Source organism: Punica granatum, chromosome 3 (genome assembly GCF_007655135.1).
Source record: "Punica granatum isolate Tunisia-2019 chromosome 3, ASM765513v2, whole genome shotgun sequence".
NCBI lineage: Eukaryota > Viridiplantae > Streptophyta > Magnoliopsida > Myrtales > Lythraceae > Punica > Punica granatum.
The window spans coordinates 34,359,874-34,379,541 of NC_045129.1; the positions used below are offsets into that span (position 1 = coordinate 34,359,874).

At 39.6% G+C, this 19,668-nt stretch overlaps 3 protein-coding genes across 7 annotated transcripts; 1 reads left to right on the plus strand and 2 right to left on the minus strand.

Moving 5' to 3' along the window:
* Nucleotides 1–1,232: 1,232 nt before the first annotated feature.
* Nucleotides 1,233–6,603, plus strand: LOC116199981 (beta-amyrin 28-monooxygenase-like). 2 transcript variants are annotated; one of them, XM_031530602.1, is made up of 5 exons: nt 1,233–1,806; nt 3,783–4,238; nt 4,350–4,537; nt 4,638–4,926; nt 5,063–6,603. In XM_031530602.1, exons 1-5 carry the CDS (start codon nt 1,317–1,319, stop codon nt 5,107–5,109), a joined length of 1,470 nt encoding a protein of 489 aa, XP_031386462.1. In that variant the 5' UTR covers nt 1,233–1,316; the 3' UTR covers nt 5,110–6,603. The 2 variants fall into 2 exon arrangements, with proteins under 2 accessions (XP_031386462.1, XP_031386463.1); XM_031530603.1 differs by having other exon boundaries at nt 4,638–5,436.
* A 3,227-nt stretch (nt 6,604–9,830) lies between these two features.
* Nucleotides 9,831–12,657, minus strand: LOC116199982 (protein MET1, chloroplastic). The gene is made up of 7 exons (XM_031530604.1): nt 12,112–12,657; nt 11,343–11,449; nt 11,072–11,166; nt 10,832–10,908; nt 10,476–10,596; nt 10,335–10,394; nt 9,831–10,262 (listed from the first exon to the last, which is right to left on the minus strand). The coding sequence occupies exons 1-7, from the start codon at nt 12,528–12,530 to the stop codon at nt 10,119–10,121; spliced, it is 1,023 nt and encodes a 340-aa protein (XP_031386464.1). The 5' UTR covers nt 12,531–12,657; the 3' UTR covers nt 9,831–10,118.
* Nucleotides 12,658–13,763: 1,106 nt separating this feature from the next.
* Nucleotides 13,764–18,541, minus strand: LOC116201335 (pumilio homolog 12-like). 4 transcript variants are annotated; one of them, XM_031532542.1, is made up of 7 exons: nt 18,177–18,541; nt 16,211–17,628; nt 15,951–16,113; nt 15,446–15,612; nt 14,658–14,913; nt 14,452–14,560; nt 13,764–14,364 (listed from the first exon to the last, which is right to left on the minus strand). In XM_031532542.1, exons 2-7 carry the CDS (start codon nt 17,575–17,577, stop codon nt 14,285–14,287), a joined length of 2,142 nt encoding a protein of 713 aa, XP_031388402.1. In that variant the 5' UTR covers nt 17,578–17,628; nt 18,177–18,541; the 3' UTR covers nt 13,764–14,284. The 4 variants fall into 4 exon arrangements, with proteins under 4 accessions (XP_031388402.1, XP_031388405.1, XP_031388403.1 ...); XM_031532545.1 differs by having other exon boundaries at nt 14,448–14,560; nt 18,232–18,540; XM_031532543.1 differs by having other exon boundaries at nt 15,446–15,609; nt 18,232–18,539.
* Between the last annotated feature and the right edge of the window lie 1,127 nt (nt 18,542–19,668).

Below are 19,668 nucleotides of genomic sequence, written 5' to 3' on the forward strand. Positions count from 1 at the left end.
TGCGAAACCAAACGGAGTAATTGGATTGTAATGATTGTGTTGTTGAATTTTAAGAAAATGTAATGAATGTGATGTTAAATTGTGGAAAAAGTAATGAATAGTTGAGAAAATTTAATATTTAAAATTGAATTGAACGGTTAAAAAATTGAAGAAAAAGGGAAAAGTAATAATTGTGGTGTTGATTTTTATTGTGTAGTGAGTAGAGTTAAAATTAAAGTTAAAATTTTAAAAACATGATTGTAAAACCAAACGGGATGAAAATGTTTTGGATTCGATTTTAGTCGATGAAACTTCATATTCATAAGGGAAAAGTATATGACATCGGACGACTTTTTACTTTTGTGTCAATTTTATCACAACCTTTTTAAAATTACACTATATAGCATAACGTTTATGATGTAATATCAATTATAACATGAAATTCTCTATATAAATTAAATGGAAGGTTGGAATAGTACACATATGAATGAATAGTGGGTCCAGCTGGTCACATACAAAATAATCCATATTATGACCCATCCATTGCCATTTTACCCACCCAACTCTCCCACCATCAATACCTGAATCTCATTCCCGCTTCACTGCGGCCCCAAATTTCAATTCAGTTTTGCGCTTTGCCTTTTCTCCCCCTTTGTACTCACGAGCTTGTCAATCTCTCGCTTCACATTTTTCCCTCTTTTGTTATGGAAGAAAACGAATTAAGATTGATATTTCATTTGACTAGTGTGAGCTTCCTTTTCTTTCTAACAAATTTTCATTAATTATTCATTATATGAACTGCAACATGTTCTATATGTGATTTTTTTTTTATTCTATTGATGGTGGTGTTGTTTTTCAAAAGAGCAAATCTGTATATGAAGAGGCGGGAATGAGATTCGAATATTGACGGTGAGGAAGTCAGGTGGGTAAAAGGGAACCGGACAGGTCAAAACTAAATTATTTATTTCTCTTGTAGTAAGAGTCTGGACCCACTATTCAATCACAAATGTGCCACATCAATTCTCTGTTTAATTTTCACGAAAAAGTTAATATCATGCCATAATTGAGGTCGTACTTTAAGAGTTGTGTTATATAGTATAATTTTAAAAAATAAAAAGTTGTGTTATGAGATACTTTTGATAGAATCCAATTTTCGACAGCATCTTTTATTGGCTAGAAAATCTTTTTTATGTGGTTGCTTTTTTCCTTTTGTTTTTTTGCGGCTTAAATGGAACGTCAATTGCAGAAGTTGTCCCGGAGGAAAATTTTCGCACTACTATCGAGGGAAATTTCTCAATATGGAACGGTAGATTTTTCCTTTCCTCTTGGCACTAAGCATGGAGCTATCTATCCCAATAGTAGCTCTCATCCTCTTCTTCCCTTCCTTACTTCTTGTCGGAATCAAACTTCGTAAACCAGCCCACCGGAACCTCCCACCAGGGAAATCTGGATGGCCGTTCTTTGGCGAATCATTGGAGTTCCTTCGGGCCAATCGAGAAGGCCGTGCCTACAAGTTTGTCCGGGACCGAGTCGAGAGGTACAACTCGACGGTGTTCAGGACCTTCTTGATGGGCGAGCCCATGGTTTTTCTGTGCGGGCCTGCAGGAAACAAGTTCCTTTTCTCTAATGAAGGCAAGAAGGTGGCCCTGTGGTGGCCCTCTCCAGTACGGCGGTTGACTGGGCCGTCACTGCTTACCTCGGCCGGGGATGAGGCCAGGGTTCGGAAGAAGCTCCTGATGGCCGGCTTCTTCAACACCGAGTCGCTCAAGAAGTCTGTCCCCGTCATGGATGAGATCACTCGCAACTATCTCAAGGCTAACTGGCAAGGTAACAATATATTAATTACTCTATATTATTATTACTAATTTACTATATGAATTACTAGCTTTTTTGCTCGTGCATCGGGCTATTATTTGAGCGGTTATTTTTAGATGAATTTTTAAAAATTTTGACTTCACAATTAAAATTTTTGTTAAGTTATATAATCCATTATTAAATTGAAAGTGTTCAAATATTAGTGTATATAATAACAAATTTAAAATAATTGAAAATAAATTATAATACAAAATATAAATGAAGAAAATGATATTAATCGAAAAACATAGTATATTTTCTCAAATATCAAATTCTAAATAATTGTAATAGATGATATTCATGTAAAGAAGTGCAAATCATCTATTTTTAATAATTTTTAAATAGATTTATCTATTACTATTTCAAAAGTATTCAATATTTAAACATACTTATTGCATATAATAGATTTTTTTTATAGATATTTGTTTTAAGAAATTAATTTTTATAAATAAATTTGGAGATTATATATTCTAAATTAAGAATGTGCTTGTATAATAAAATTATTAAGTATTTAATGATTTATATGCATTTATTAATTTAGTTCTAATTGTATATATATTTATAATTATCTATTTAGATATTTATCTTTATAACCTAATACTATATATATAATTATTTTTCTAACTCTATTTACTACGGGGATACAACTTTATTATATATATTACAATGAAAAACAAGGAGATGTTATATCATAGTCTTTGCTATATCATGAAACTATAGTTATTTCTCTGCTAGAGGCTTGAAAATGCAGGTAATTGAATCTCGAGTGAATCCGAATCGAGTTCTCAAAGTTCCTTATTCTCGTAGTTCTGATATCGTAATTTTTTTTCTCGATTTTGTGTGTAGGTTGGGTTAGGTTAGGACCATGAAAATAAAACCTGGACCGAACCGAATTTAAATTCTAAAATTTCAAAAATACACATATATCAGGGGGAGAAAAACATTCTTAATATGAAATATTCTTCATGTCATACCAAGAAAAATGAAATTGGGTGTGAGATGGAATATAACATTTTTGTTTTGCTTGAAAAGGTAAATTGAATATAACATTTAAGTAATCATAGATTTTGGTGAACTTTGAACTCTTTTTTTCCTTAGTCAAATTTCTTGGTTCCATTTTCATTAGTCAAATTTCTTATACCTCTTTATTTTTAATTCTCGTATATACTTCCATGTCACGGACCTCGCTAAAAATCTTGAGAAAAAAAAGATTAACATAATGTGAGTGAACTGATGAGTCGGAACTGAATCGATTCTTCTGAAATTGGAGGTTTCCTTAGATGATCGATTTTTCCTATCTATGAGCGGCGGACCATGGGCTACCCTCATCTCCGCTTGAACAAGGGATGAGTTCTCCTCAGCCATGGAGCTCATTCATCCACTTGGCACAACCTCAATGGTTGTGCTCAACATTTATGCTGAAAAATGAGTACATTGATGCAGTGTTATCGTTTTCGGTTTGAGATTAAGAGTTGATGGGTTCGATTTTCTAAACCTCTCCTAATTATCCACCCAGTTTAATACTATGTTTTATGCATTTTATGTATGAGTTACAAGATTCAACTGATAATTTGTAATCTGTAAGAATTCTCCGTTCATCATTATCATTGTTCGCCGTGTTCGTGAAGACTGATGGTTATGGCTCTATAAGATAATAATCCACTTCAATGAGACTTTCACGGTGCATTTGGTTTTAGACTTAAAGTAACTTTGATTTTGATTGTGAAAAATGACAAATGTTATGCAGTGTGTTGATTTAAAGTTAAAGTTAAAAATTTTGACTTGAAAAATATGTATTTTTGTTGTGTAGTGTGTTGAGTTAAAGTTAAAGTTAAAATTTTTATAATTTTAACCCTGAAAACAAACAAGTTTGAATATAAAACATTACCAAGTTTGAATACTCATGCCCGCGACATGCTAATGAAAGCGTTCTGCATTGTTAAATGAAGGGAAAGAGGAGGTGCAGGTCCACCCGTCCATAAAACTCTATGCGTTTGAACTCACTTGCCGGCTCCTCATGAGCATCACCGAGCCCGACCTCATCTCCAGACTCCTTTGTGAATTCAACGTATTCATCAAGGGGCTTATGGCACTCCCGCTCAACATCCCCGGAACCCCGTTCTATCGAGCAGCAAGAGCAGCGGATGTGATAAGGAGGGAGCTCCATGCGCTCCTGAGGCAGAGGAGAGTGGAGCTGCAAAGGAAAGTGGCATCTCCCAAGCAGGATATAATATCGTACTTGCTCATGAACGCGGATGAAAATGGGAAGTTCATGCCGGAACCAGAGATTATAAACGATATGCTGACATTGCTCTTTGCAGCGTATGACACATCGAGCTGTACTATTTCTTTGCTCGTCAAGTATCTTGCGGAGCAACCCCGAGTCCATGCCAAGGTTCTTAAAGGTTTGCCAGAAGCTTCTCTTTTTGTTGTTAAAGTGCATTAGGGTTAGTCCTTGGCAAAAGTTAGAAATAGAAAATTCAAATTTATTGACATTGGGAACTTTTTCTCGCCAGAGCAAAGGGAGATTGCAGCACCGAAGGCACCGGGAGAGTTGCTAAATTGGGATGACTTGCAGAAAATGAAATACTCGTGGAATGTTGTCTCCGAAGTAATGCGGATCGCACCTCCGGTCACCGGATCCTTCCAAGAGGCATTAGTTAATTTCACATTCGCAGGTTATACCATTCCCAAAGGCTGGAAGGTACCAATGATACATCTTTCGCGGATTTAATTGGAGAACTCTGTTATCTCTCATACTACTGTTTGATTTTCCTTTGGTTTTTGAATTTTGTACATTGTAGCTATACTGGAGTGCTGCCTACACGCACAAAGATCCGAGCTGCTACCCCAACGCGATGGAGTTTGACGAATCGAGGTTCGAGGGAGCGGGGCCTCCTCCCTTCTCTTACGCGCCCTTTGGAGGGGGGCCGAGGATGTGCTTGGGGAAAGAGTTTGCCCGTCTTGACATCCTCGTCTTCCTTCACAACCTTGTCCATCAGTTCGACTGGGATTTAATTGCCCACAACGAGAAACTGTCCTATGACCCACTACTGAGACCCATAAATGGACTTCCAGTCCGTCTCCGATCCCGTGAGTCTTCCAATTAAGGGTGACTTTATGTCACAGCGACACATTAAGTTTTTTTAGCAAGTGTTTAGTAATTCAGTTCAAACTTTTAGTACTTATTATGGATTTCTGATCAATGTCGGTTTTTTGTCTTAAACAGCCCAAGATACATTTACACTAAGGAATACAGTAGCACAATATGAATAGTACCCCAAGCATCGAATGAAGTTCTTGGGCGGAGACCGGGTAGATCGAGATCTTGGCAGGGTACATTTGCTATGAAAGATCTCGCATTTACACGTTACACCTTGGTTGTCGAGGTCATACGAGCAGACGATTTTAATATTTCTATCACAACTCAAGGATGACAAGGTGACATCTCTAAACGGGCAGCTAAGTTGATTTCAAAATGAGTAACTTCATTGTCAAGAATCGAATCCAAGATGAACTTGTACATTCCTAAAGATTTCACCATGGAGACATATCAACCTGACTAAGGGCGTATTTCAACTTAATTAAATGAGTGCTTAAAAATTAGTTATAAGTTAGTTATAAGAGAAAATTAATATAAGAAAGAGGGAAAAATGAGAGATAAGAATCTAAACTACTTAATCATTAAATCGAAAATCACTTAATGAAATAAGTAGAAAATTTTGACTTAATGCAATAAGTCATTCTTCATTTATTGATGCTCTTTATCTCTCACAAAAGTTTTCTCATCCTCATTCATTTCTCCCTTCTTCCTAAACATTTCTTCTCTTAATTAACTAATTAAGTGCTTAATTTTTAAGCACTAATTTATCAAACACCACCTAAGTGATTCTTCAATTCACATCAACATACACAAACTCCTTCACCATGGAGCTCTCATTACCAACCTTGGCTCTCTTCCTCAACACCGAACTCCATCCCAAATCAGCCTACTGGAACCAACCTGGGAAGGTCACCCCGAGAAGTTGGTCATGGACCGAGTGGAGAGGTATGGCTCGGTTGTTCTGAGGACTTGATCAGTGACACAGTGGCAATGCTGTGCGTACGTGCTGGGAACAAGTTCTTGTTCTCGAATGAAGCCAAGAAGGTGGTGCTACGGTGGCCCACCCCAGTCAAACGGACGATTGGGCCGTCGTTAGTCCACCGATGAGGTTAAAGTACAGATGAAGCTTCTGATGGCCGCTTCTTCAATACTGAGGTCCTAATGAGGCGTGTGCCTGCCTTCGATGAGGCTTGTGCCTGCCTTCGATGAGGCGACTAAGGTAACAAATAGTTCACTTTTTCTTTGAAATAATCTGCAGGTTCTTGAGAGGGACCAGTCCTAGCCCTCTTGGCCTGTTGGATCAACATGGAGTCCATCACTCAATGTTGATGCAGGTGGTTCCAACAGAAGAATATTCTTGCAGATAAGCCAATCTTCATTATTAATTGTTATTGCATAATTTTCATTGGATTTCCACGATCGGGTCATCGACCTAAGAATTACACCGATTGACGTGTCCGGAACCATATGTTGACAGAGCAAAGGGAGATTGCAGCATCAAAGGCAGCCAGGGAGTTTCTAAAGTGGGACCACCTGCTGAGGATGAAATACTCGAGGGAGTTGACAGGGAAAGGATAAAACTCTTGATGCAATAATCTGGTGTTCAAAGCTCTATGAATATGATCTTTGTTGTACCAAAGCTTATATTAAAGAGCAGCAGAAGAATAGATGATCCATGCTTTAAACCTTTTTTTTGGTCGAGCAACTCTATCCAAGGTAGCCAGTATTTAGAATAGCCAGCACGAAATGAAGCAGTGCTGTGCTTTGGTATACCGGGTTGAGACCATACCAGTTTGTCCGTCCCAAACTACCTCGACTCCCTTTGGCTTGAGACAATCCCAAGCACTAGCCACAAAACCTTCCATTGGAGTCAGCTGCCCATATAGTTCTATCTTTCCCATCAGCATTAGGATAGACATACAACAATTCATTACGAATAGTGGACATAACAGCAAGCCTACTAGCCTTCCGCTTCCACTGGTTGCCATCAACCACTTCTGCAACCTTCGCCTGGAGGGTGAGACCAGTACCTGCAACACTTCTTCCATCAAGGCAATCCTGAAGTGGGCTAAGGGGTGTCGTTATCGAACCAAAACCAAGAATTAATCCTTCCGATCACCAAGAAGTTTCTGGCACATAACTATCCCTCAGTTCGACCAGTTTTTCTCCATTAGAACAGAAACTGGGGCAGTTATGTGCCAGCGACTTCTACCCTTCATCTAAGATATACTCCTTTAGCTAGGCAATCCATATAGAACCACAACCAGCTTTGCTAATGATGAGCCAAATAAATCCAAAGGCACGTGCTATGTTCCAGCTCATTAGTTGCATAATCCCAAGGCCACCTTCCTCTTTAGGAAAACAGATTATGTCCCAATCCGGTTTAGCTTCCTTAGCATCCTAATAATCCTTCCTTCCAGAGGAAAGATTTACACTTTGCCACGAGCATCCTAATAAACCTTCTTAGGGAGAACGAAAGTAACAGAAACTTCAATAGCGGCAAGTATATATACAACAAAATTTTCAAATCAATTGAATTTGAGGGTTCTCCCGATTCTAAAGGGTGGAGGCCTCGATTCCTGCCCCCACCCCCAATTGGGGTAGCCAACACCGTCACCCCCGATTGGGGGTCGTCGGCGCCCTCTATAGTCTCGATTCCTTCCAAATTAAAGGAAAATTTGACAATGTGCTGGAATTGTTATCAAATCGAAAATTTATGTATTTTTAGGTTAAGAAAAAAAAGTTTCGTACTAGAATTGTTAAAATGTGAAAGGCTTATGTTTTTTTTTGTTATTAATCCTAAATTATATATATTGCAACAGTAGATGGGCCTGAAATCAGTTTTTGTGGGATTTGGAGCTTTTGGAATCAAGTTCACGCCGGTACTATTAACACCTCGTAATAAGCCTGGAACTAAGGAAAAAATTAGAAACGACTGCATCAATAAAAATCTTTCCCGATTTCTTGGGCACTATAACCATCAGGCTCGGGGACTTTGTCCCTTCCCATTGCCCATAGAGTGGCACCCATGGTCTCATCTCATCTAGTGTAATGGTTTATATATAGAGGTCGCTGTTAAGGTTTACTAATCCAAACTCCTCTTCCATATATTAGACTGGCTAGTGATTTGTCGTATGATCGGCGTCTTTGTCGCAACGGTAGTGATGTATAATCCCATTCTTTAACGAAACCCATAATTCCTACGTTGTTTTACAACTTACACAATTAATAAGTACTACTTAAATATGTCCAGAAAAAAGATGAAAAAATGACCGGAAGATTACCATAAGACTCATATTAGGAAACATTAGGGGCCTTTTTTCTACTACAATTGAAAAGTTATGATATATCTTAAATTGACGTAAAAAGAAAAGACATTATCTCTATTTATTTTCCGATGAGATTGAATTGTATTAGAAAATCAATATTATATCTAATTAATTGTTTAAATTTTAAATTAAAAAAAGCTAAAATTTTTAAATTAAAAATTAATGGTGTTACGTGTTAGCGTCTGGGGTTCAATTTTAAAGTAAAACTTAAGAGGCAAACTTTTTGGTTAATTTTTTAAATCCATCTTCAGCTTCCCTTACCATCTAGCCTGCTCATACAAAAACCTTTTCACTAGCCAGTTTCTTTCCTTTTAAACGTCTCTTTAGGCCTTTTCGTCCCAAATCCTTTAGCAAGAGTTTTAATCTTCAAATTTTTCACTAGCATGCTGACTCTTCTTGAGCAATCCGAAACCCGGATCACATACTTGATGCTCGCCCGGCCATCTAGTCCTTTCCTCAAAGGGTCATCAACTTCCTTTTTTTTTATGAGTGCATCCCTGTCAACTTCCCCGGCACGAGGATTCTTCAACTTAGCGATGACAGGGCGGCGATACGCCAAAAGCTCCTTGCAACAATCAGGCAGAGGCAATTGGAGCTGGAGAAGAAGATCACAACACCCAATCAAGATTTGCTGTCCCACCTGGTCGCAAGCACAGATGGGAGCTGGAGGTGCCTGACCGAGGATGAGTCGTTAACAACATACTGATACTGCCAGTCGCAGGACACAACACTTCAAGCTGTACAATATCAACCATCATGAACATCGAGCTGTATATTATCATGAATATCCAAGGCAAGAAGATAACTAATTGATTGTCATTAGTTGTAGATCTTAAATTACAGAGCAGAGAGCAATAGCTGAGAGGAAGAGAGGAAGCTCCTTAACGTGTGGGAAGACATTTATAGGCCTGACGAGGTCCCCATGGAGCACGGTGTTGGAAGTTATGCGACTCGTTTCCCTGATCATCAGGTTCCAAGTAGCCGTACATGGCTCCTTGAATTATGGATTCACCATTCCTAAAGGATTGAGGGTGATTAAATTACACGTGTTTGGTGAAAAACTCGAGCAAATTCTGGCGTGACCCATCGAAATCTATGTGTAATTCCTGATTGATGCAGTTACTATGGAGTCCTTTCACAAGAAATGGTGATCCGACCATCTTTACGAGAGCGAAGGAGTTCAACGCCTGAGATTTGACAGATATATAATGCCTTCCCTCCATGCCTGTAGAACCTTTCGAAGGAGGTCCGCGGTTATCCAATGGCAAATATTATGCCCAGGCACAGTTCCTCGTGTTCCTCCACCATGCGGCAACTCAGTTCAAGTGGCACTTGCCCGTTCCAATTGAGAAGATTGAGTTCGTCACCTATGCCTGTCCCTAGGAAATGCGTTCAAGCTCGTCTGTTCTGATAAGTCCATATATGCATGATGCATCGGGGTCCGTTACTTTCGATCTTGAGACATAGTTACATGTAATTGGTGAAGCCTTAGCTTGTCTCTTTCTCTGCTTTCGGTTTCACCGAGGATTCAAGTTTCGACGACCTTGACATGTCCAAAATGTCAATTAGGACAACTGGAAAAATCAAGCATTGCTCATGTTCCAGTCGATCTTCCCGTGAAAAATGTTACATTACATGGGCTGGGAGGTTGAATCATCTGTGCACAAGAACAATGAATACAATATACATATATATGAGAATGAGACCGTGAACATCGTCTCCAGCATCTGACCATGACCATGTAAGCAGTATACGCATATGATTAGCTTTTTCTACAGCGGAAAAGACCAGAGTACCATCGCCAAGTTTTCACCGGAAAAAAGAACTCTACAACTTCTGGGACTGTGGGCGGCCTACTTCTTGTTGAATATGCCGAACAGCGACTTGATTGCGTTGATGGCGTTCTCATTGATAAAGGACTCATCGAATCTCTTCAGAAGAGGCTCAAACTCCTCAGAGGTTCTAATGTTTGCTAGATCTGGATCGGACCTAATTCTCTGAAACAAATGCGAGGATGTATCAGGATTCTCGTGGAAAGCGTCAACTTAAGCAAGTGATTCCTTTTATACCTTAAAATCTTCGAATCCTGCTTCCAGGGCATCTTCGAGAGCCGAGAGCCCAGCCTGTATCTGTTTATAAGCATGGAGAAAATTAACAAAGTTTGAGAGGTAGTCTATAAAGGATACATTGCCAATTCACCAAGATGATACCCGGTTAAGCTTAGAATAACAGCAAGCAACATTATAGCTCGCAACTGATGCTTCAGTGGCATCGGGTTTTGATCCCAACACGGACTCGAACTTCTCCAAGGCTTCCTCGTATTTAGCACTCCTACATCAGTTGCCCCCAGAAAAGAATAAAACACTAACTCGAGTTCTAAAATGAAGCACCCAGTTAAATTTTGCAACCTTCGCAAAAAGCCATAAACTCACTGTCTATAAATATTAAGGAACTTTAGGAAGTAATATGACACCACAAGTACGAGCCTCAGATTTCATAACTTGACATGATGAAAAGGAAAAGATTGAAACAGAGAAATAAGATGGAATGAATAGTTCGATCATACTTGTACAGTTGCAGGCCCTCACGAAGATCCTTCTCTCGTTGCTCTTTCTGCTCTTTCTTTCTCATGTAATTTTGCATCTGAAATTGCCGTAAAACTTCAGAATCTACGGTGTACATATCAGGTTGAAGAATTCTCCATGTACATATCAGCTTGGAGTGTTCTCCACATTTACTCACAAAGGAGCTGAAGTACAAAATTATTCGACTAGAGTGTAACTCGAAACGAAACTTATATACTCACTTGAATTTCCCTCACTCTGTTGCTGATCACCCCAGAATTCCTCTCAGCCCTGATAATCTCCTTCTCTGTTAGTTCACCCGAATCGTCAACCTTACCTGCCACAAACACCATAGTCATCACCTCTACTACATGACCATCACAGGGTCAGAGAAACAGAATGGACAAAACAAATATCAGCAGATAGCTGAGTAATCATATTCCTCAGTCGTTCAAGAGTACTGAGCTTCTTCCTCAATGAAATCAAATACGAATACTCGAGAATTGTACAAACCATATCTCTTTTGCATTTTCATGAGCAGCGGGCCAATTCTTTGGCGTATAGTGTACATTGTCCTTCCATACTCAGCAGCGGGCCAAATTTCTGTCCCGAACACTGCACTGTACACAATTAGCCCCTTCAGCATTCACCTCATGCCAACTCTTACTCATTGTCACTTCAAGAGAACTAGTAAGATTTTGAAATCGATTTCAGAGAAGTCAATTACAAACAACCGTGAAACCTCTACGTCGTCTACGCTACTATACTCAGCTAATGCCAGTCCAATGTGATCACACGAGAATTCACCCTATTTTGTTCGAATTCTCGTTCAGATTTCCACACTACGAGGATTCCTGCTAACTAACCAGAGTAGAATTGAACCTCATTATGCTTAAAACTCAAGATAAAAACATTTTATTTTCGAGCCTCATTATGCTTAAAAGTCACTTCAAGAGTACTATTAAGATTTTGAAATCATTTCAGAGAACTCAATTACAAACAACCCCGAAAACTCTACTTCGTCTAAGCTACTATACTCAGCTAATGCCAATCCAATGAGATCACAAGAGAATTCACCCTATTTTGTTCGAATTCTCGTTCCGATTTCCACACTACGAGGATTCCTGCTAACTAACCAGAGTAGAATTGACCTCATTATTCTTAAAACTCAAGATAAAAACCTTTTTCTTTTTGAGGAACATACATTGACAAAGCAACTTCAATAGGCAAAACAACCAAGAAATGGAGAAAACAATGCTACTGAAAATTCGAAAGAGAGGACCTGGTGGCAAGGACTTTGTCCCCGACCGAGAACTTCCCAGTCTTATCCGCAAACCCGCCAGGGGCGATAGCGTCTATGTAGGTCCCACCGTCCCTCCCCTTGGCGAACTTGAGCCCGTAGGGCTGCTCAATCTCCACCTCGTACTCCTCAGACTCCACTTCCCCACCTTCGCCGCTCTCCTGGCCCGATGTCTGAGACTCCGCCTCGGACGTCGCCCTCACTACCACCACATTCGGCCATTTCCCCAACTGGGTCTCCCCCGAACTGATCCAACTCCCCGAAAACACACCGTTCCTGGAGATTGAGAGCCTGTTGCTGCTCTGTATTAACAACCCAGCTGGGGCTTGCTGCCTGCCCTGAACGTTTCTCGACAATGGCGACGAGTACAACGAAAAATAGCTGCTTGGAGCTACAGACATGGCGGGGAGGAAGAGGGTCGCAGTATCGTCTGCAAAGATTTCTGATTTCTCCCCTTTTCGCAAATTTCTTGGAGCTTTGGAGCTCTTTGAGACGGAGACAATGAGCGATCGGAGAAAATGGGCTTTTGGATCACTGCCGGTACGACACTAGTGGCTCTAATCGGCCGTTGGAATTTTAGTTCAACGGCGTGATGCCACGTGGCGGGCTGTCTGTCTCGCCCGCCAAGATATTATTGGGGTTCGTGTCGTGACACGTGGCCGTGCTTTGCAGCGGATTATTCCGATTCGCTGAAGAACCTTCTCTTTGCTCGATCATCCTAGTCAACGCAAGTCAAAAGGTTTTTTTTTTTCTTTTTTTCCAGTGTGTGGTATTTAAAAACTCGATCGATTCTGACTAATTCAGTTCGAATCGGATCGCCTCATTAACGAATAAAACTCTCGTGCATGAATTTGAATATGAGACATTATCTAAGGAAAATGAGCATTAAATAACTTAAACTAATCCATATTGATTCAAAACTCTAAATTCTCCTAAAAATATACCTGATAATTCTCCTAATACTTACAGATACCAAATAACCTGTTAATCATCACTGTTTAAATTATAACACGTGCCATTATGTGTAGAATTTTTAAAATAGGAAAATTTTTAAAGTAATTATTATAGCAACGTTATTTTTTCTCAAAAATTTGGAAACAATTGGAAATTAAGGAAATGCACACCCAGTCCCTAGCCCCTACAAGACAAGAATGACGAAACACATCATCAGTACTATCTTGCTTATCCAGCAAAAAAGAAAAAAAAAAGTACTTTCTTGCACCCAAAAAAAAAAAGGATACACACATAATCTGTCTAGATTGCAGCATATGTATGAAGATGCCGATTAGTCATGGTCGCATGGTCATATCATTCTTGATGTTACGAGCTCCCCTGAATTTCTAGAAGACCAATTTCATTTTTCACTGTATGGACAAGAAGTTGATCCTGGATTATTGATAAGTCTATAATTGATTCTTCCCGGATCAGTGCCCGGGCTGTCAATGAGGACGATCGTCATATTCATTGGCAACATGTTTGCATTGATTCAAATCCAGCTCGACCCAAGAATTCCCGGATTGGCCATCAAATTTGTACTATCTACCCAATATGAGGTCGCGGGAAGGAACCTTAGTGCATTAGCACAAGACAACTACTTCTTGGGTCGATTCTGATAGGCTCATTAGACTCCCCTATAAACGAAAGACGCTGAACATAACATGTCTCATATATTATATGTAAATATAATTTCGGCAAAATATATGACATATATATAAGCAAGTGATGTACATATTACATCAGCCAGCCATAAATATATATATATATATATATATATATATATATCCACTATGCAAAGTGAGCATTAGTTTTCTTCTGTTAAAAGTTCTACCATTACCATATTCTTCCGAGCATCCATCCTGTCTCCCTCCTAAAAGCTTTGCTCCATAGCCGATACTCTGTAGTAAACCCACCCTGTGCAAGAACCCAACAGTGCTGTACATCTTGTACATTTCCACCATTTTTGTATCTTCTTCACTCAGAAAGCAGTCAGCAAACCAAAAAAAAGCTCGATGGACCAACCCTCCTTGATCTCTGGTAACTGTCCAACTAAAACCGATACGACTACCAAAAGTGCGTATGAAACAGACAACAAAACAACATTCCATCTTGTTCCCATCAACTGTCGAAAGGCCTCCTTATTTTTCCGGGTCGAGAGTCAAAATCCCCAAGATTCGAATCCGAAGTTTCCCCAGACACCATCTACAGAATTTACCAGATCCTGTCTACGAGCAGGACCTGAGAATTCATGTGGATGTCAGATGAAGTTAAAGGGGAAATGGTGAAGTACGTATTGAGTAAAAGATGGGATTCAAGAGTACCAACATAAGTTCTTCAAGCAGCTGCTGGAAAGGACTTTCTTCCCATATGGACTGGACCGCAGCACATGAATGTAGGGCTTTATAGCTTCCACAATCGCTGCTTTGACCGCTCCCTGCAAAAGAGAAAGAGATCAAATATTAAATCGTGTTGATCACTCACCCTCTGTTACCCAAAGGTCTTCAAAATGATCTCTCTAGCACAAAACTAACCCTTGAACTCTTCAAGGCAGCTTGAATGACATAGTTCCCGTAAGGGTCTTGCATTATTCGATCCAACTCCGGACTAGTGATGAGCTCCTTGATAATTCGGCAGTGGCTTTCCTCATCGGCATATTCAATACATTTCTCAACGACATTGCTGCTGTATTTCTGCATAGACAGCTCCACATAGTGACCCTTCAATTGCTCGAGAACATCAGGTCTGGCCGCTGGTATGTGAAGCAAAACGTACTGAATGACGTAATTCCTGCAGAGTTTATATTTATGAGGCGTAAGCTAACCTCTGAAATCTCATCGCAAATATTGGCAACTTCAGATGATGGATTATGAATCAAGATCTGCTTTGCTTTGCATGACATGACAAGAACCCCATTGGAAAAATAAGGAATTGAAATTCCACAAGTAAAAACCTTTAAAAGCACAGCAATATGCTGTTCTGTGTGTTTAAAAAAGAATTCCGGACTCCTACTTTTCAGACAAAATGCATCTAAGATCTCATTTGTCTTCAATGAAGAAAAAAGGGAGAACGTTTTCAACGGCCAAACATGCCAAATATTCTAGCACATACAGGACCTTTTTAAGAACTCTACACTCCTAACTACAGACAGGAATGAGAAATATATAATTGCAGCAACTATAAGGGAAATACATGGGGCAAAGAGGCCACCCTATAACACACCATATAAAATTACATTTCAAATTCATACAAGATTGCGGATGTGCTTGAGCACCTCCAACAACAATAGAAAAGGAAAGTAATAGGAAAGCTGGGAGAATACCCGTATTGGTTCTGAGAAATAACAAGAGAGTTTGATATAATTTCATATATCAGACGAAGTCTCTGTTCGCCCCCAGGATGACCGAGGCATTTTTGAAGCACACAACAACCGTGGCGGTCAGTCGCCAAGTCCACACAATTCTCGGCGGCAACTTCGAAGAGGAACTGCTGAATATAACAAGCATATCAAAAAAACTACATCTTTGGAGCAAATCAAATCTTCAAAGTAACAAAACAAGCAGCTTGGAGCTGCTATGAACAAGTGGCTTTTAAATTCCCTCAAAACATCATTCCTGCGAGTTTGAAGATGACTTCTTCTAAAGGTATCATTATCAACTAAAAAACTAAGCCAATTAAAGCAACATAAGAATCGACAATACAAAGAAATTAAATGCAATACTTCCCCATAATTCAACTCATATTTCTCTGATCTCCTGCAGGAAAGCCTCTTAACAGAAACCGTATAAGACAAATGGATATATAGTAGTAGAAAATAGCCTTACTACCTTGCTGTATTTGGGCATGAAATGCTCCAAGCAGCATTGCGCAACATGATTACCATTTGAGTTCTTCATTAAGGTCACCATCCCAGGCTTTAGCGAAGCCAATGCAATGGAAAACTGCTCCTGAGTTTTAAGGGTTTGAAGAACCTTCTGAACAGCTCGAGTCCTGCAGTTCAAAACCATGTCAGAAGATAGCCAGAGAAAAGATATTTCTCTTGGTAGAGACATAACATGACTACTGCAGTTTTAAGGGATAGAGATACCCGTGCATATCACATGAGATGCGGATCAGATCTCCAGGTTTTCGGGTGATCACTCGAAGAATTTGAGTAGTCTGATTCTCGTCACACACTTGGAGCAGTTTCTGGACCAAGTAGTTCCCGAATGGATCAGTCATTAAATCAGCAATATGCTCAAGGACCTCAAGAAAAATTGTCTCAACTTCCTGGGGGCTGCCTTCTGAGAACTTCCTCTGGAGATATCTGCACCCATTTTGGTCTTTAGCGAGACGATAAATGCAGCCCCTGACTTCGTTGACATGGCCATATTCCAGAGGCAGGGGCGCCATGTCAGCCCCTCTGAGACCATTTATGTTGGAGAACTGACCACAACTCTCTCTTAGACTTCCCAACTGGAAGGAGCCATGATCTGAATTGCATGAGTTGTAGCGGACCTGACCGTTATCGATAAACTTTCCACTCTGAATCACGCTGTTAAGTGAATCATTCCCTCGGACAGGCCCCAACTTCATGGCTCTGAGAGTGCTCAAGCCATTTGATCTCTTTAAAATCTTCATGGGGCATGATTGTCTTGAGATTTTATCAAGAACTTGGACAGAATCAAGATCACCATGAGGCAGGCCAAGACTCCACTGGTCTAGCTGTTGTGGACTTCCGTTGCTTTGGAAAAACTGGCCTTGATTCTGATTCATCAGCCCTGGAACGAAGTTTGAATTCGCGTGAATCAGGTTCTGAGTATCAAGATGATGACTCTGCAGCCAATGCAGATAAAGGTGTCTTTGCTTGAGCATCTTGTCCAATTGTTCCTCTTCTATATTCCTCCGTGTGAATTGAGATTGATTAACATGCTGAGGATGTAAGTAAGGTGGAGAAGATTGAGTATCCGCAGGGCAAGGCAGATGTGAAACAAATCGAATCCCATTGTTCATTAACCCTGCTGCATTAATATAATTTTCTGCATTCTGCAACCCCGCATTCGTTCCGTTAAGTTCATTGAAAACACAGGGAGAACTACTTTGTGACTGTACAGAGAATAAGGTGCTCCTCTGGCGCTCGGTGTTCTGAATACAATTGGTGAATGGAAGAGCTTCCATTGCAAGTCCATCTCTCAAGTTTAATTCTGCAAATGCAGACGATAGGACTCGGTCATCAATCAGTTCTACTGTTTCCATCGGGAGGCCTTCAAAGTGGTTTTGTTGGAAACCATTGTTCATGATATTGAAGTTGCCAGGAGGATCACCAGAAGTAAGCCTTGTGAGCACAGATTCCTCGCATCGCTGTTGTCCCAATGTTGCGTTAGGCATCTCTCCTAGAAACAGAAGCGTGTTCAACTCGTCAATCCCTTGCTCATGTCTCCCTTGCGCCATTCTCTTCAAAGTCTTCGAATCCATTCTTGCTCAGGAAGGCAGTGGGCTTCACAAGATACGAAAGGCCCTGTCACCCTGCAGTACCAAGGGAAAAAAAGAAACTCCGGTGATTACAATCACGAACATTCAGAACAACGAAACTCGCCTCATGTACGAAATACAAAGCAATAAAACAAACATTGATGTTCTCAGACGATTCGACTCCATGGATATATACAGCAACTGTCAAAAATGTTTATCAATGATCAGTCCCTGCCTGACCCAAACACAACATGATTTTCACGAAGCACGATTACCCATCAGCTCATAGGACCAAACTTTTCATATTAAAAAAAATAAAAATAGAAAATAAAAAATCAGTTCAGCTTAAGACACTAGCCGGTATTAAAATATGTTACAGAACAAAAATCAATGAAGAATCAGCATTAGAGTCACAGTCAGAGTCTTCGTACTAATCTAACGACACCTTTCCTCGATTTTTACGTCCGCCGTGCAGACATCTCGAATCGGAGTACGTAGAAAATCAGACAGAGCCAGACCCAGATTGAATCAACTCGAAGGATATCAAATAACCCACAAAACCTCGACGATCATCGGATCATTGAGACCAAGAAAACCATCACCTTTACACAATGTGTCAGCACAAACGAGACCCGCAGAGACAAACCCAGTACGTACCAGTCCACAGAGGAGACGATCCCACTGAAGCGTTTAAGCGGACAAGAATCAATGGACAAAAGGGAAGCAAAACCCGACGGGTGACGGCGGGCAGAAGGATTACGGGAATGAAGGGTCGAGGGCAAGATTTTCAGAGGGAATGCAGAGCGTTTGCGGGTGAGGCGGCGCGAAGGTGGAGTATAGGTTCTCCCTCTCTCTCTCTCTCTCTCTCTCTGTGTACTGAGGAGGTGGAGGAGGAGGAGAAGGCGGAGAGAGGATTTAGAGAGAGAAAGTTGATATCTTTAGAGAGAGGAAAATATGTAATGTGTGTGTGTGTGTATGTAAATGTCATGTAATGCAAAAAATGTAGCAAACAAAGCAACGCCCCGGAATTATAAAAAGCACAAGCAAGCAATGGCATGCATGGAATAGGAATTCCCATTGCACTATATATCATACATAATTATTATATATTACATAAAATATATCATATTATATTATAAAAGTACTATAATAATAAGAAAAATAATGTTCTTGCATATGAATTCTTATGTTTCTCCTTATTGTCTTTCTAGAATCATTTTGTGGTACTATTGCTCCTTATTTTAATGGGAATTAATAAGATATGCATGGAGTATACATGCTACAATTGTTCGACTTGATGGACTAGTCCTTCGTGTTTCTTCTTGTGGTGTTCTTCGTGGAGTCGTTCGATTCAAAAATTTTGTTAAATCAATTACTGATACTAAAGCTAATATTTTTATCTCGTTTATTTGCGTGAATATTAATCTATAAGGTGAAAACTTTGAAATTCTATTTTGCTATAACTAATGAGAATGACAAGGAGCCTTTTACAAAACACATATTGATTTTCAGGTATGACTTTCTCCTTATTTTCAAACCGATACGAAATGTTATACCTCTTTTAAATGGTAGGAAGTTTACGAGTAGTGCAAGATTCATGTGACCGACTGCAGTGTTGTCTGGGCTTCCACAGCTATAAAAAGTCATAAAAGAGTGACTGTTAAAAAAACGATAAAATTAAAATTACTTACCATTAAAAATATATCAAAATATATACTCGGAGTTCAAATTGTAACTCATATTATTCATTACCAAATATTTTTTAATAATAATAATAATAATAAGTTGATACAACGTACAAATTCCACGTAGAAAATATAGAAAAACACCCAGTCGGAGAGCAAGGTCAATCAGTCATTTCTGATAAGAGAAAAACTATTTTCATAGTTCAACCGATTCTAAACCGATCGGTCCAAGCTAAAATCGAATGGGTCACGATTGAATGCAAGTCAGTAACCAACATGGTCTCGTTCAAGTGATTCGACACTCGTTCCCCTTAAATATGATCTATTATTCGAGTCCTGTGAAAATATAAAATCTACGGTATGAGAGTTTTACCACTTACTGAATTCACTGACTTGAATTGAATTAGGC

Coding starts and splice junctions, on each gene's coding strand:
- LOC116199981 (XM_031530602.1), top strand. CDS start 1,317: ATGGAGCTATCTATCCCAATAGTAGCTCTCATCCTCTTCTTCCCTTCC. Junction 1,807..3,782: donor TCTCAAGGCTAACTGGCAAG/GTAACAATATAT, acceptor TGTTAAATGAAG/GGAAAGAGGAGGTGCAGGTC. Junction 4,239..4,349: donor CCATGCCAAGGTTCTTAAAG/GTTTGCCAGAAG, acceptor TTTTCTCGCCAG/AGCAAAGGGAGATTGCAGCA.
- LOC116199982 (XM_031530604.1), bottom strand. CDS start 12,530: ATGTCTGTAGCTCCAAGCAGCTATTTTTCGTTGTACTCGTCGCCATTG. Junction 11,167..11,342: donor GAAAATGCAAAAGAGATATG/GTTTGTACAATT, acceptor TGTTTGTGGCAG/GTAAGGTTGACGATTCGGGT. Junction 10,909..11,071: donor ACAGAGTGAGGGAAATTCAA/GTGAGTATATAA, acceptor CGGCAATTTCAG/ATGCAAAATTACATGAGAAA.
- LOC116201335 (XM_031532542.1), bottom strand. CDS start 17,577: ATGGATTCGAAGACTTTGAAGAGAATGGCGCAAGGGAGACATGAGCAA. Junction 16,114..16,210: donor ATCTCATGTGATATGCACGG/GTATCTCTATCC, acceptor TTTGAACTGCAG/GACTCGAGCTGTTCAGAAGG. Junction 15,613..15,950: donor TCATGCCCAAATACAGCAAG/GTAGTAAGGCTA, acceptor TGTTATATTCAG/CAGTTCCTCTTCGAAGTTGC.